Genomic DNA, 13309 nt, shown 5'->3' with positions numbered 1-13309 from the left:
GCTCCTTGCTCCTGCACCCAGCACTCATTAGGTAACAGCAGCGGCACGGGCTGGCACCCACCCGCTCACCATGGCTCCCACCCACCCGCACCAGCTCCGGGGACCACGCGGACGTGAGACGTCCACCGCGCCAACGGGGATGCCCTCCAGGCCGACAGCGGGGCTGTCCCCAGCGCGGGGACGCGAGGGCGCAGGACCGGGGTGTCTGGCGCCTGCTTCCCCACCGGGACCGAGGGGGCCCGGGGCGGGGCAGCCTGGCAGGGGGGACGCTGGGCCTCCCGGCGAGGCCCCGGGACCCCACCGGCAGCGCGGAGCCCGCGGGGGCCTCGCCTCGCCGCCTTCTACCCGGCCGACGACATCACCGTGCTGGTTTCCATGGCAACGGCGAGCCACGGCCGCCTCGGCTCCCGCTCTTATGTAACGGCGCGGGCGGCCGGGGGCCGGCCCCGCACGGCACCCGCGCCCCGGCCCGCCCGCCCGCACGGCACCCGCGCCCCGGCCCGCCCTGACCCCACGGGCCGGCAGGGCCCGGCGCCGCACGGCAGAGACCGGCAGCGCCCCGGGGCGCCCGCGCTCCGACCTGCCGGCACCGCGGCAGCCCCAAGCCCGGCGGCCCCTGCGCCCCCGGCCCGGGGCGCCGCCCGCCCCCGCACCGCAGGGACCGCGGCCCCGCGCCGGCACCCCCCGGGCTGCCAGGGCCGGCCCGGGGCACAGCAGCCCCGCGCCCGGCGGTGCCGCCGGGAGGAGCGGCACCGTGAGAGGCCCCGGGCTGGCGGGGAGGCGCAGGCGGCGCAGCTCCGGCGTCCCCGGGGCAGGGCGCGGGGGGACCCCGGCCTCCCGCCTCGCCCCTTCCCCGCAGGCTGGAAGGAGTTAAGCGCCGGGGCCGCGGGGTCCCAGGTGACGATGCGCTCCCCGCTCCTGCCGGAGACCATTTTGCCGCAGAGGGGCTGGTGCGGCCTCTCCCCGGCGGCTGCCATGGGGTCTGCGGGGCGTGCGGGGGCACCGCGTCCCCCTCCCGCCCCGCCACGGCCAGGCCCTGCCCGGCGGCACCGCGGCGGCGACACCTCCCGGCCGCGGGGCCCCGCGGGACGCCGCCAGGTCCCCCCGCGCCCGCCGGGCCCGCCCGGCCCGGCCCCGCTCCCCCAGCGCAGCCCGGGCCCGGCGGCACCGGGGCGGGACCGCGGGACGGGGCCGGGCAGCCCGGCGCGGGAGAGGCGGCGGGAGCGGAGCCGAGCCGAGCCGTGCCAGGCTTCGATCCCGGCGCTCAGCCGCCCCCCTCCCCAGGGATCACTCAACATGAATCGGCCTTTTAATTTGCTGCGGCGGCTGGAAGGGCTGGCGGCAGGGCTGCTGGCAGGAACCCACAGCCCGGCTGCGGGCACTGCGCAGTCCCGCTTGCGGCAGGGGTTACCGCCGACCCAGGGCGTCCCAAAGCCAGCCCTGCTGCCCGCCCCGGCAGCCCGGGGCCCGCAGAGCCGAGGGACTGTCCCTGCGGCCCTAGGAGCTCGCCCACCCCACAGGGCAGCGCTCGGGCTGCAGCACCAGCCACAATGTGATCTCCTAATGGCTTTTTACTCAGCCCTAAATTGGGTTGGGAAGCGTCAGGTCCCTTATCCCAAATCCTCCCTAATCGCTTTACATGGCACAGGGCACCGAGCACTGGCTGGGGGGAGCCCAGGCAGCCAAACCCTATGGGCTAATTAACCAGAGCTGCTGTCGGGGCTGCTGCCCGCTCCTGCCCGGCCGTGGCCAGCCCAACCCCTCCACGGCACACGGCGAGCCCCAGCCCCACACTCCCCCTGAGCCTCTGTTTGTGCTCTCGCAGTGCCCCAAGGCCCACTGGGTGCTGTCACAGGGCTGCTGACAGCTCAGGGACCCCCTGCACGGGCCTGGCCGCTGGCCCCTCCTGTGCCACCCCCCTGCCCCAGTCCCACCAGCCCCAGGGGCAGCAGCAGTGCGGTGGCTGCTCACGGCGCCCAGGGACACCCCGGGGCTCCCCTGGAGGCGCACGGGGCACCTTGACTTTTGCCAGAGCGTTCGACGGCACTGGCTGGCAAGCAGCCTCTTCCTGCTCCCCAAGGCTCTGCCCGCAGCTGGCAGCAAGGGGCACCCCAGGGTGACCCCAGCAGCCTGGCGAGCACACGGGTGAAGCACGTGGCCCTGGCTGATGTCCTCAGCTGCTGCCGTTTTGCAGGAGCTGCTGGCTGGAAGGTGCTGTTCAGTCACCCCCAGCCATCGAGGGGACTTGGTCACACGTCCACTGGCCTGGCCCTGGGCTGCTGGCCTGGGGGTGCCTAAGACAGATGGGGATGGCCAAGGGGCCCTAATGCCAACTAGCACCTCTGCTCCCACCCAGGCTTCCTTCTCCCCTGAGCAAGGGTATCTGCCAGCTGCCCTGGGGAGGGTAACCCTTGGAGAGGCCACAGAGCCACTGCAGCCCCCACCGAAGCAGAGACCACCGGTGGCCGGAGCAGCGCTGGCTCGTGCTGCCAGCGTGCACAGCAGTGCCGGCTCCCAGCTGCAGCACAGCAGTGGGGGGGGTCGGGGGGGGGGGGGTGTGGGATGCTCCCTCTGTGCTGGGGCTGCGCTTTGCCCCTCCAGCCAGCAGGCACACCGAGTGGCCTTTTGGGCTGGATTCTTTCACTGCCTGACCCAAATTAGACCAACTGCTACTTCAGACCTATCCTCTTCATTCCTAAACCTGGGATTATCCTCCCTTTGATCAGCCGGCCCTGCAGGCGCAGGATTTCCAGCACAGGCGCTTTGGCTGGCTGCGTTTAAACAGCTTCCCAGATTCTCTGACAGCCCGAGCCCTGCCTTGGAAATGGCCGTGGACACAAGCTCCAGCAAAGCTCCCGGCCCCGGGTCTCCCCTCCTTGGGCAGTCCGGTGCCTCCAGGCTGGAGCACCGGCATGGCAGCCTGCAGCGGGGCTGCGTCTGACATTTCCACAGCCCAAACAGAGCGGTGCAAGCTGCCAGCCTGGACGCTGCAGGCAGCAGCCCTGCCTGCTCCCCCACTCCCCACCACCTCCCCAGAGGGTCTGCCACCAGCCCAGCCCTTGCCGGGCTGCCAGGGCTGGAGCCCTTCCAGCCCTTGTCATGAGGCTCTCGCAGGCTGTCCAGAGCGGGGACCAGAGCAGGGACACTGCTGGACCTTTCCAACAGAAATGGCCTAAGTGGCACCCAGGGCTTCAGCAGTGCCACTGGGCTCAGCAAGTTGCTGTCCGGCCAGCACTGGAGCAGCCGAGATGCATTGGGGAGGCCCTGCCGGCATGCAACAGCTCTGCCACCCGCCCCGGGGCATCCACAGTCCCCGCAGACAGATCCTGCACAGGGAGCTCAGTGCGACCCTCGGCGGGGGGGCAATCCCACCCCCCACAGTAGCCGCCCTCAGCACGGGTGCGGAGGGCCCTGCTGTGCCCCTCCCTGCAGATGCTCCCCTGCTCTCCCAAGCCCCCCAGGGCCCCCGTCGCCTCCAGCCCCGCGCCTGCCATCTCACAGAGCACCATCTCGCCAGGCCCGGCTTCAGGGACAGTCTGCCTGCTCCATCTGTAGTGGCACCGTGTCCAGCCCTCCCGCCAGACCCCAGCAAGGCAGAAACGCCTGCCGCCGTGCCACTGGCACTGCTGCGATGGAAACGCAGTGAGTGGGATAGATCCTGGTGCTGCAGAGGGCAAGGGGAGGGTGAGAGCCCAGGGAAGGGCACAGCCAGGGACCAGCGTGGCTCCCCCAGCCCAGCAAGGTGTCCCCAGAAGACTCCTGCCAGCCCTGACCTTGAGTGGAGCTGGGAATAAACAAGCAAATAAACAGGCTCAGGTCGGCGGAGCAGAGTGAACACCAAAAGCCTCATCGCGGCTGTGCCCAGAGCCTCACTGCAGGCAGCCAGGGACTTCTGCAGCGACTGCCAGAGCCGGTTGTCCCCTCCTGGCCGGGGCTTTCAGCAGACCCCGTGAGGGGACCTGGTGGGGGGCTGGGGGGAGTCAGAGAGGCACTGCAGGTCCCCTCGGGCACGTCGCTGCATTTCCCTGGCTCCAACCCATCCCTGTGCCCGACAGAAACACCTGCAGGAGAGGGTGCTGCACTGGCTCAGCTGCCTGGGGCTGGACATGTCCCCACAGGGGCCCCAGGACCCTCCGCAGCAGCGCAGCTGTTGGCAGGTGCCCGGGGCAAGCTCAGGCCAAAGTGCCAGCAGTCGCGTGGCTGCTGCCAGGGCCTGGCGGCCCCATCGCCCACGGGGCTGCGGCCCCGTCCCCTCGCCCGCAGCAGCCCTGCCCGCCTGCACTGCGCCGGGCCTGCAGCATGCCCGGCACGGCACGGATTGGCAGGGAATGGCACAGCTTCAACCGGACTGGCAGGGCAGGGCACAGGCTAGACCGAGCGGAGCAGCTCGGCTCGGCTCGGCACGGCTCAGCTTGGCTTGGCACGGCTCAGCTCGGCACAGCTCGGCACTGCAGAGCGCAGCGGCCCCGGGCCGAGCGGCTCCCGCCGGCCCCGGCGCAGGGCCCGGGCGGCCGCTTCAGCACCGCGGACAGCGGCGGCGGCCCCGGGCGGGCAGAGCCCCGAGCGGCCCCGGGGGGCGGCGGGGGCGGGGGGGCGGCGGCGGGGACGGGGGAGGCGGGAGGGAGGGACGGGGGGGCGGCAGCCGGAGACGGGGGGCGGCAGCAGGGAGGGCTGGGGGGGCGGCAGCGGGGACGGGGGAGGCGGTAGGGAGGGCTGGGGAGGAGGTAGCCGGGGATGGGTGGGCGGCAGCCGGAGGGGGGAGGAGGTGGGGAGGGCTGGGGAGGAGGAGGCTGGGGTGGGGGGGGGGCGGCAGCCGGGCGCGGGGACCCCTGCGGGGGTCCTGGGCGGGCGGGAGCGGGCCGGTGCAGCGGCCGCCGGGGGCTGCCCGGGAGAGGGCAGGGACGGGCGTCCGGCGGGATCGCCTGGAGCGCAGCCCACAGCCCCCGCCCGGGAGGCGGCTCCCCGGCGAGCCCCGGGCACGGCTCGGCCCCGCCGCGGCTGCTGCTCCAGCCGCGCCGCCGTTTCCCGGGGCTGCCGCAGCGGCGGGAGCGGGGCCGGGGCTGCGCGGAGGCGCCGGCAGCGGGAGCGGGAGCAGCCCCGCACCGCCCGCACCGCCCGCCGCAGCCCCGCGGGGCCGCGGACTCGGAGCCGCCGTCGCGGCCGGTGCCGGTGCCGCCCGCCTGCCCCGCGGCGGGGTCCGGCGGCCGCGGCATCCCCAGCCCTGGCGGCCCCCGGCTCCGCGCCGCCTCTGCCACCCGCTCGGCGCCGAGCCCCGGACCCCGGCCCGGCAGGGGCGGCCGCCCCGGGCTCCCACGGTCCGCGGTCTCCCGGTCCCGGTCCCTCACCTTGGCTGGCGCCGCCGTCGCCGTCCTCGCAGTCAGCCAGGTTGTTCAGCATGGCGCCGGCTGCCCGCGGCCGCACGCTGCTGCCCGGTTGCTGCGAGCGCCGCGCTCCGCAGCCAGCCGCGTCCCCGCGCCGCCCCCCGCCGCCGCCGCCGGTGGGAGGGGGCTGCAGTGCGGAGGCGCCCGGGCTGACGGCTCGCTGCTGCCGGCGGAGCCCAGCCCGGCCGCTCACTTCATCACGTATGCAGGAGGCATTGCCCCCGCCGCTGTGGGGAGGGGAGCAGCGGCAGCAGGGGCGAGGCGGGGGAGGGCGCGGAGCGGAGCGCACGCCGCCTCCCGGCTGAGCCGGGCGGGGGGGAACTAGGACACGGCAGCGCTGCGGGCCCCGGCTGGCGCGGGCGGGACGGCCCCGCACCCCGCGCCCCGCACCCGGCAGCCGGCTCGAGGCGTGCAGGGGGGCAGACCCCCGAGGGACGCTGAGGCCTGGGGTCAGGGCAGCCCCTGCCCGGCCAGCCCCGGCCCCTGCCCCTGCCTGCAGCGAGGCCGGCGGGGGCGGCTCGCGGGTGGGGGCAGCTCGCGGGTGGGGCAGCGCCAGCCACGCTGAGGACCCCTCTGCAGGCAGCAGGGCCCCGGCCGGGGGTGAAGACCCCCGCCCCAGCAGCAGGAGTGGCCTGCAGCTGCCATCACGCAAGGGCACCCCGGGGAGGAGGGGGATGCCCAGACCACCCAGCAGCGGGGCCAGGGGTCCGGCAGAGGCTGCCCACCCCACTCTGCCCAGCCAGGCTGCAGCAGCCCTGCAGAGTGGGGAACGCTGCCCACAGAGGGGAGCGGGTTTGGCCTGAGGCCCCCGGGTCTGCAGGGGGGCCGGGGTCACACCATGCCCAGGAACACTCCAGCAGCACAGCAGGTCTGGGGCTGTCCTTGGAGAAGGGCTGCGAAGGGGCCGAGACCCCCGGCCCTGCTGCCTGCTGTGGAGCCCCCGGCCCTCACAGCCCGTGCCCCAGCAGGGCCACGGGGCTCAGGGCCGCCTTCGGGCCGGGGGTTGCTGACAGGACCCCACACTGACCCCGCAGGGCCGCTCGCAGCCCCCACTTCTCTCACCCACTTAATCCGGGAGGATCCCAGAGCCAGAGCTGGCTGCAGCTCCCGGCATCTCCTCCGGAGCGGGCTGAGATCATGACAGCCCGCTGGCGTTAGTTACTTCTTGACGGCTGTAATTAATTGTTTACTTTCTCCTGGTATGGGGCCAGCTGCTCTGCAGCGCGGAGGCTCCCCGGCCCTCACCTTGTGGGGCCGGAGGGCTCGGACCTCTCACACTAGCCCCGCCAGCAGCCCCAGCCCCTGCCCTGTCCTGCCTGCTGCAGCCAGGACCCCCGGGCCCACTGTCCCCCGGAGCCACACCGGCACAACCCCAGCTCCATGGCAAGTGGCGCAGGACGGCCCGCAGCCAGGGCGGGAAGCTCCGGGGCTGCCCCAGGGTGGGCAGAGAGCTTCGACCCCCCCTCTCGGCCCCCACCTTCCCTCCCTGCCCAGGACCCTATGCGCCAGCCACGGCATGGGGCTGCCCCTGCCCAGTCACAGCAGCACCAGCCCCTCGCCCCCACATCCCTCGGCCTTGAGCGGGAGCCAGCGCTGGAGCAAGGGGCTGGCCCATTCCCAAGGGAAGGGACTGGACCCCGCGCGCTGCCTGCACAGCCCAGGCTGCAGGCAGGACGCAGCGGGCAGAGCCGCCCTCCCTGGCAGGTCCTGGGGGGTCTGCAGAGTGCACCCATGCATGGAGGCCGTGGCTGGGCAGAGGGGCAGCGGGCCAGGGGCCAGCCAGCCACGGCGAGTGCCGAGAGGGTGGTTTTGCGCAGGAGGCCGCAGCGCGTGGGCTCGGCACAAGAGGGATTTTCCTGCTAAAACAGATGGGGGGGAGGGAGCACGTGAAGGACCACGAATCCCCTAATCCCTGGATTATGGCTCCATTTCAGGGGCTGGGATTTGCCAGCAGCGCAGGGGGGCTACGCCATCGACTGCATTTGCTTAGCCCATGCGCAGGGTCCCACCGGCATGGGGGGGCACATTGAGGGTGTCCCTGGGGCAGAGCCAGACCGAGGGGGGGGGCTCGACCCCCCCAGCACAGCACTGACCTAGCCCTGGCCCACGAGCGTGATGCCCTGGGGCTGGGGTACGTGACCCCAGCGTGCTGGGAGCAGGGAGGCTTGGCATGGCTTGGGCAGCACTCATGCCCTTGCGCTGCCTGCAGCCCTGGTGCCAGGGGGGCACCCAGGAAAGGGGTCTGGCACCAGGGCTGCAGGCAGCGCAAGGGCGTGGGCAGAGGAGCTGGGCATGGAGGGAGGCAGACGGCTTTCCCTGGGCATAGCGGGGGATCAGCTGCAAGTGGCCAGGCATGGCATCAGTGTCCCACTTAACTGCAAGAGGCTGCCCAGGAATGACGGGAGAGAGCTGCGTAACTCCTCTGCCAGGCCAAGGGGCTGGCACGACACAGCTGGACCACCCCTCCATGAATACCTCTGCACACCCCCCCGGGATGGAGACTGCTGAGCTGTGTGAGATCCCCAAGAGCCAGAGCCGGTCCGGGACACAGAGCATCCCTGCAAACCGCCCTGTGCCACTGCAGACCCCACAGAGCCCCCCGAGCACATCCCAGACCCCCCGCACCTGCCATGTAGTGCAGAGCCCGGGTGGGCGCAACCGTCCCCGCAGCTCTTCCCAGGGCAGGCAGCCCGGCAGCAGCCACACAGCCCTTGCCTGTCTTGTCACTGGCAGAGGTCAAACCTCCCAGGAGCAAGACGTGCCAGAGGTGCCGGGAAACCTCCTGAGGGCATGGAGTGGGCAGCCTGGCAGCAGCCCGCCCAGGAGGCGAGGGCAGCCATGCTGCAGAGATGCTGCTGGGCACGCTGCACTGCCTGCAGCGATCCCCGGGCACCGTTGGCAGCCTGCCTGACCCACACTCTGCCTGGACGGGAGACCCCGTGGTCCCGGCTCGGCAGGGTGCTCCTCGCGGTGCCAGGGCCTCAAGGGCACATGAGGCCAGGCAGACCCGGGGAGAAAGAAGAGCTGGGGCAGGAGATACCCCAGAGGACGGAGAGGTGGGAGGGGAGCCTGGAGGTGCAGTGGGGCACAGAGGGCAGCAATGCACACACAGAGCCAGGGGCTGTACTGGAGGATTTGCATCACGGTGTGCCCCGCCCCACTCTGTCCTGCCGACCCCATGAGCCCAGGGGCAGCACGTCCTGCAGCACCTCGGCAGGATGGAGGGGTCTTGCTCATCCCTGTCCAGACAGGTCAGGGCCCTGCTACCAGCACCAGGGCAAAAACAGAGCCTGGAGGTGACATGGGTGCCAGCTGGGACCTGCCACCAGCTCCAGTGGCAGGACAGGATGTGGAGGGAGGGACAGTGTCCTATGGGGCTGGGAGCGGAGCCATGGGTAGCTGGGAGCTGGTGCAGCTGCCCAAGGCCGAGAGCAGAAGGGCAGCAGCGGGGCGGGGCAGGGCAGGAGGCAGTGGGGCAGGGCAGGAGGACGTGAGCTCCTGCGTCACGACAGCCCCACACTGCACGCAGCTGGCGCGGCGTCCCCGGCTGCCCTGCCCAGATGTCTTGCCGGCAGCAGGGCTGCGGCAGTGGGTGGCCGAGCAGCCCAGCACAGGGATCAGCTGCAGAAGTGACCTCCTCCCACCAGGCCCCACTCCTGGGCAGCGCAGCCAAGGAGCACCCCCCGAGCAGCCCTGCGCTGGCTGCAGCCCCCCAGGGACGCAGGGCTGCCACAGCTGAGCAAGGGCCAGAGGGCACTGGGCCGGCCGAGGAGCAGCTGCACAGCCATCGCCGGCTGCTCCCAAAAGAGTCGGGCACAGGAGCGTGGCTGACCAAGGCACTGGGGTGTCCTGCGTCCCACACGGCACTCCCTGCCTGGCCCCACAGCCTGTGCAAGCACCCCCAGCCCCTGGCACCCTGCTGGAGCACCCACGATGGGTCTGGCGGCATGGAGAGGCCTCGGGAAGGTGCTGCGGGCGGCAGTTGGGGCTTGGGCTGCCCCAGCCCCCCGGGAGTAGTCCCACACCCCCTGTGCCACGCAGCCCCTCCACGCTGCAGCCCCTTGGCGCTTTTAGCGACACCTCCCAAGAGCACCCAGTCTCCCACAAACCTGCGCTGTGCAGCTCCGGGGGAGCTGGGGGAGCCGAGGAGCCACGGCAGCGGGGGGTGGTGGGTGGGGGGGCTGGGCCCCCTGCCCGTGCAGCCCCCACAGAGGCTCCCCCTTCCACACACCCCTCTGCGCCTGGCGCCTCGAGCGGGGCTGCGGGGGCCCTGCCCTGGCACCCACGGGGGGCCTTGCCCCCCCCCCCCCCCGCACCCCGGGCCCCCCAGGGCAGCGGCCCCGCAGCGGGGTGTCCCTGCGGGCAGCAGCCACACGGCCTGGACGCAGCCGGGGCTGGTGGGGCCCCCGCCGCCGCCCAGGCCCACCCCCTCCCGGGTGCCCACCCCCGTGCACACCCCCCTGCCCGCGGCCCCGCGGCCCCGCCCTCCCCGTTGGGTCTGGAGAGCGGCTGAACCCCCCCCAGCATCAGGAGCCGCCGGCAGGGACGACACCGGGCCGGGTTCCCATGGCAACGAGAGAGGCTCCTTAACCAGTTGGTTGCCATGGCGACTGCCGCCGAGCCCGGCTGCCTCGAGATACGGGGGGGCTCCGCTCCAGGCATGCCCCGGTGCCCCCCCGCGCCAGGGCAGCTGCCCCACGGCCAGCGCCCCCGGGGGGCCCAGCCCCGCACCGCTGGGTCCCGGGGAGGCCCACCCGACCCCCGGCCCCGCGGAAGGCCCGGCCCCCCACGCCGCGGGTGCTGGTGGGGGGGAAGACCCCCGTGGCGGCGGCCGGGTCCCGCGGACGGCGGCGGGGCGGGGCGGGGCCGTGCGGGGCGGGGCTCCCCGTCGGTGGCCGTCCCGTCCCGTCCCACAGCGCCCCCTGGCGGCGGCGAGACCCCGCTCAGCTCCGGCCGCCCCTGCACAGACCCGCACAGACCCCGCGCCGTCCCGTCCCGTCCCGAGCCCCCGGGCCCAGCAACAACCTGCGCCCGGCCCCGGGGCCCCGCTGCGGCGCCCGGCCCGGCACCGGGAAGTCCCTTCCCGCGGCCGCCCCGGCATCCCCAGGCCGCCCCTGCCCCGGCTCCGCACCGGGCTGAAACCTCTCCCCAGCGCCGGCCGCTGGGGCCGCCTGGGGCCGCCCACGGGCAGAGCCGGCCGGGAGGGGCGGCAGCAAGGCGGCCCCGCGGCCCCGGCCCGGGCCAGCCGGGAGCGAGGCCCCGCGGGGCCGGGTGGTCCCGCAGCGCCGGGGTCTGTGCGGGAGCAGACGGTCCTCCCACCGCCCCTGCGGGCCCCCGCGCCGCCCCGGCACCGAGCAGCACGGCCGGCTGCGGCCCCCACCTGCTCCCCTCCCGGGACCCGCTCCGAGGCCCCCAGGCCTCCGTCACCCCAGCGCCGCTGCCAGCCCCGCGCGTGACGCTGGGAAAGGCCAGGCGCCACCGAGCACCCGCATGGGACCCGGTCCCTCCCCGCCGCCGCACAGGCAGCTCTGCCGTGTGCAGGCCCCACGCCAGCCCTGCAGGCACCCAGCCCCACGGCACCGCCTCCCATCCATCCCCCCGGGAGGCTGCATCCACAGCCCCGGGGCCACCGAGCAACGCGGGGCGTGCATCGGGGCAGCCCGGGGGCTCTCCCGCGCGCTGCCCCGACCCCTCAGCACACACCCTGCCGTGGCCGCGGTGCAGGGTCGGTCCTGGGGCGCCTGCCGGCAGGGCCAGGCCACTGGCTGTCCTTTGCGAGGGTGCAAGGTCACAGCGTCCCTGCACCTCCCCTGCTGCGGCCCCTGCGGCATGCCCACCCCAGCTCTCCCACGGCCAGGCCTGCTCCTCGCCCGGCCCCCCGCGAGGAGATCAGTCACAGAGCCGATAAGCCATTGCTGGAGGGCTGCAGACTCCAGCTCAGCACCGGCTGCTCTGCTCCCGGCGCAGCCCATAGGCCAGGCCCAGCCGCCCCGGGATGCTGTGGGGTGACAAGTGGCCCTGCGCCCACCCACCACTGGGTCCAGCCCTGTGTCACCCCGCCACGGCCGGGGTCCTGGGCAGGGTGCCGCAGGGGCCGGAGCCCACTTGCAGGGGCAGAGCCCGGCCTGGCCATCATGGCACCCATCCGGCTGCTCGCCGCCTCCCACCAGCGCCCTTCGCCGAGGGCACAAGGTCACAGCTCCGCACAGCGCGGTGCTGCCGTCGGCCGGGTTTCTGGAATCAATATGGCTCCGGTGACAGTGCAGCCCCAACACCACGTCCCCTGGGCACCGTGAGGCGACGGCCTGCCGGCCCCAGTGTCCGCGTCCACTGCAGCCTACTGGGCCGCTGCCACTGAGGGCTAGCCGCAGCCCGCCCTCCCCATGCCCTCGTGCCAGCCCAGCCGCAGCCCCGCAGCCCACCCTTCTCCACGGCTCCCTGAGGAGCAACGCACAGCCTCGCACCCCACTGCCATCTCCCTGTGTGCCAGCCGCGATCCTGGCTCCATCCCGCTGCCAGTCCCGCAGGAGCAGGGCCTTGCTCCGACAGACCCACGGGACGGGGACGGGGCAGGGGAGCTCCCGGGGAACGGGGGCAGCCCTGGAGGAGAGGCCGGAGATGAGGGGTCCTGCCCAGGCAGCCGAGCCCCACTGCCCACTCTGCACCCCTGTCCTCTGAGCCCCGCAGCAGCCCTGCTCCGGGGGTCCCCACTGCCTCCAAGGGGCCCGGCCGACGAACCACTGGTCCGGGGCGACTCGGCACCCCCCCGCGGTGGCCCGACGGCCCTGCCCTGCCCTGCCCCGCGGACCCTCCCCGCGGACCCTGCCCTGCCCACGGACCCTGTTCCACCGGTTCAGCCCTACCGGCTCTGCCCCGCGGACCCCTCCCCACGGACCCTCCCCACGGAGCCCCCCCGGCGCCCGCCCCGCCGGCCCTGCCGGGCGCTCACCTCTGCCGTCGCGGCCGGGCAGGCGGCCGCCCCCCGCGGCGCGGTCGGGTCCGCGGGCGGCCGCGGGGCCGTGGCGGGGCAGCGCGGTGACGGTGAACCGCCGGCTCATGGCCCCGCCGCCTCCACAAGTGGCTCCGGGCCCCGGCGGCCGCCGAGCGCGGCCCCGCCGGGCGCTGACCGGGGTCCTAGTGCCCGCGGCACCGCCCGCCGCGCCGCCCCCGCGGCTGCAGGGCTGGCACGGCTCGGCTGGCACGGCTCGGCTCGGCTGGCACGGCTGGCTGGGCTGGCTCGGCTCGGCCCGGCTCGGTTCGGTACGGCTCGGCACGGCTTGGCTAGCCTAAGCTCCGTTCGGCTCGGCTCGGCCAGCCTAAGCTTAGTTCGCTTCGGTTCGGCTCGGCTCGGCTCGGCTGGCTGGGCTGGCGCGGCTCGGTTCGGGTTCGCAAGGCTCGGCTCAGCTCGGCTAGGCTAAGTTCAGCTCGGCACGGCTCAGCTTGGTTCGGCTCGGCTCTGCTCGGCACGACTTGGCTAGCCTAAGCTCGGTTCGGTTCGGTTCGGTTCGACGGGACGGACCGCGGGGTCGCTCCGCTCCGCCCGGCCCCGCAGCCGCGGCCGCCGCACGGGGGGTGCTGGGACCGGCCCCCGGCGGGACAGGACGGGGCCGCGCTCTGCCCCCGCCCTGCGCGGAGCCGCGGCCGCTAATTACAGCTAATTACAGCCCGGGGCTGCGGTCGCCCCACCCTGCCACGGCCCCGGGCAGCCCCCGGACACGGCCCCGGCCCCGCCGCTGGGCTCTGCGGGCCGCGCTGGGCCAGGCCGGGGTGGGCCGGGGCAGGGCGGCTCTGCGGGGGGGCCAGGCTGCCGCGGGGCCCGGCCACACGCCGTGTCGCAGCCTGCGACGAGCACCCGTCCCTCCCGCCGGTGGAGAGCGGGGGCTGCGGGGGAGGGCTGGCGCGGTACAGGGGAGCCGGGGGACAGGAGG

At 74.2% G+C, this 13309-nt stretch overlaps 1 protein-coding gene across 1 annotated transcript in view; it reads right to left on the bottom strand.

Annotated features, from left to right (window-relative positions):
• The window catches only part of SLC12A5 (solute carrier family 12 member 5), a gene marked incomplete at its 5' end in the record, with an annotated part of 28407 nt that extends 15968 nt beyond the window's left edge, over positions 1-12439 (bottom strand). The window contains one exon of the mRNA XM_082325555.1: positions 12331-12439. Within this exon, the coding sequence (XP_082181681.1) occupies positions 12331-12439 (109 nt within the window). The remainder of the gene's footprint in view (positions 1-12330) is intronic.
• Between the last annotated feature and the right edge of the window lie 870 nt (positions 12440-13309).

Source organism: Platalea leucorodia (genome assembly GCF_965183815.1).
Source record: "Platalea leucorodia genome assembly, chromosome: 13".
NCBI lineage: Eukaryota > Metazoa > Chordata > Aves > Pelecaniformes > Threskiornithidae > Platalea > Platalea leucorodia.
This window is presented reverse-complemented; position numbering and strand designations above follow the sequence as displayed.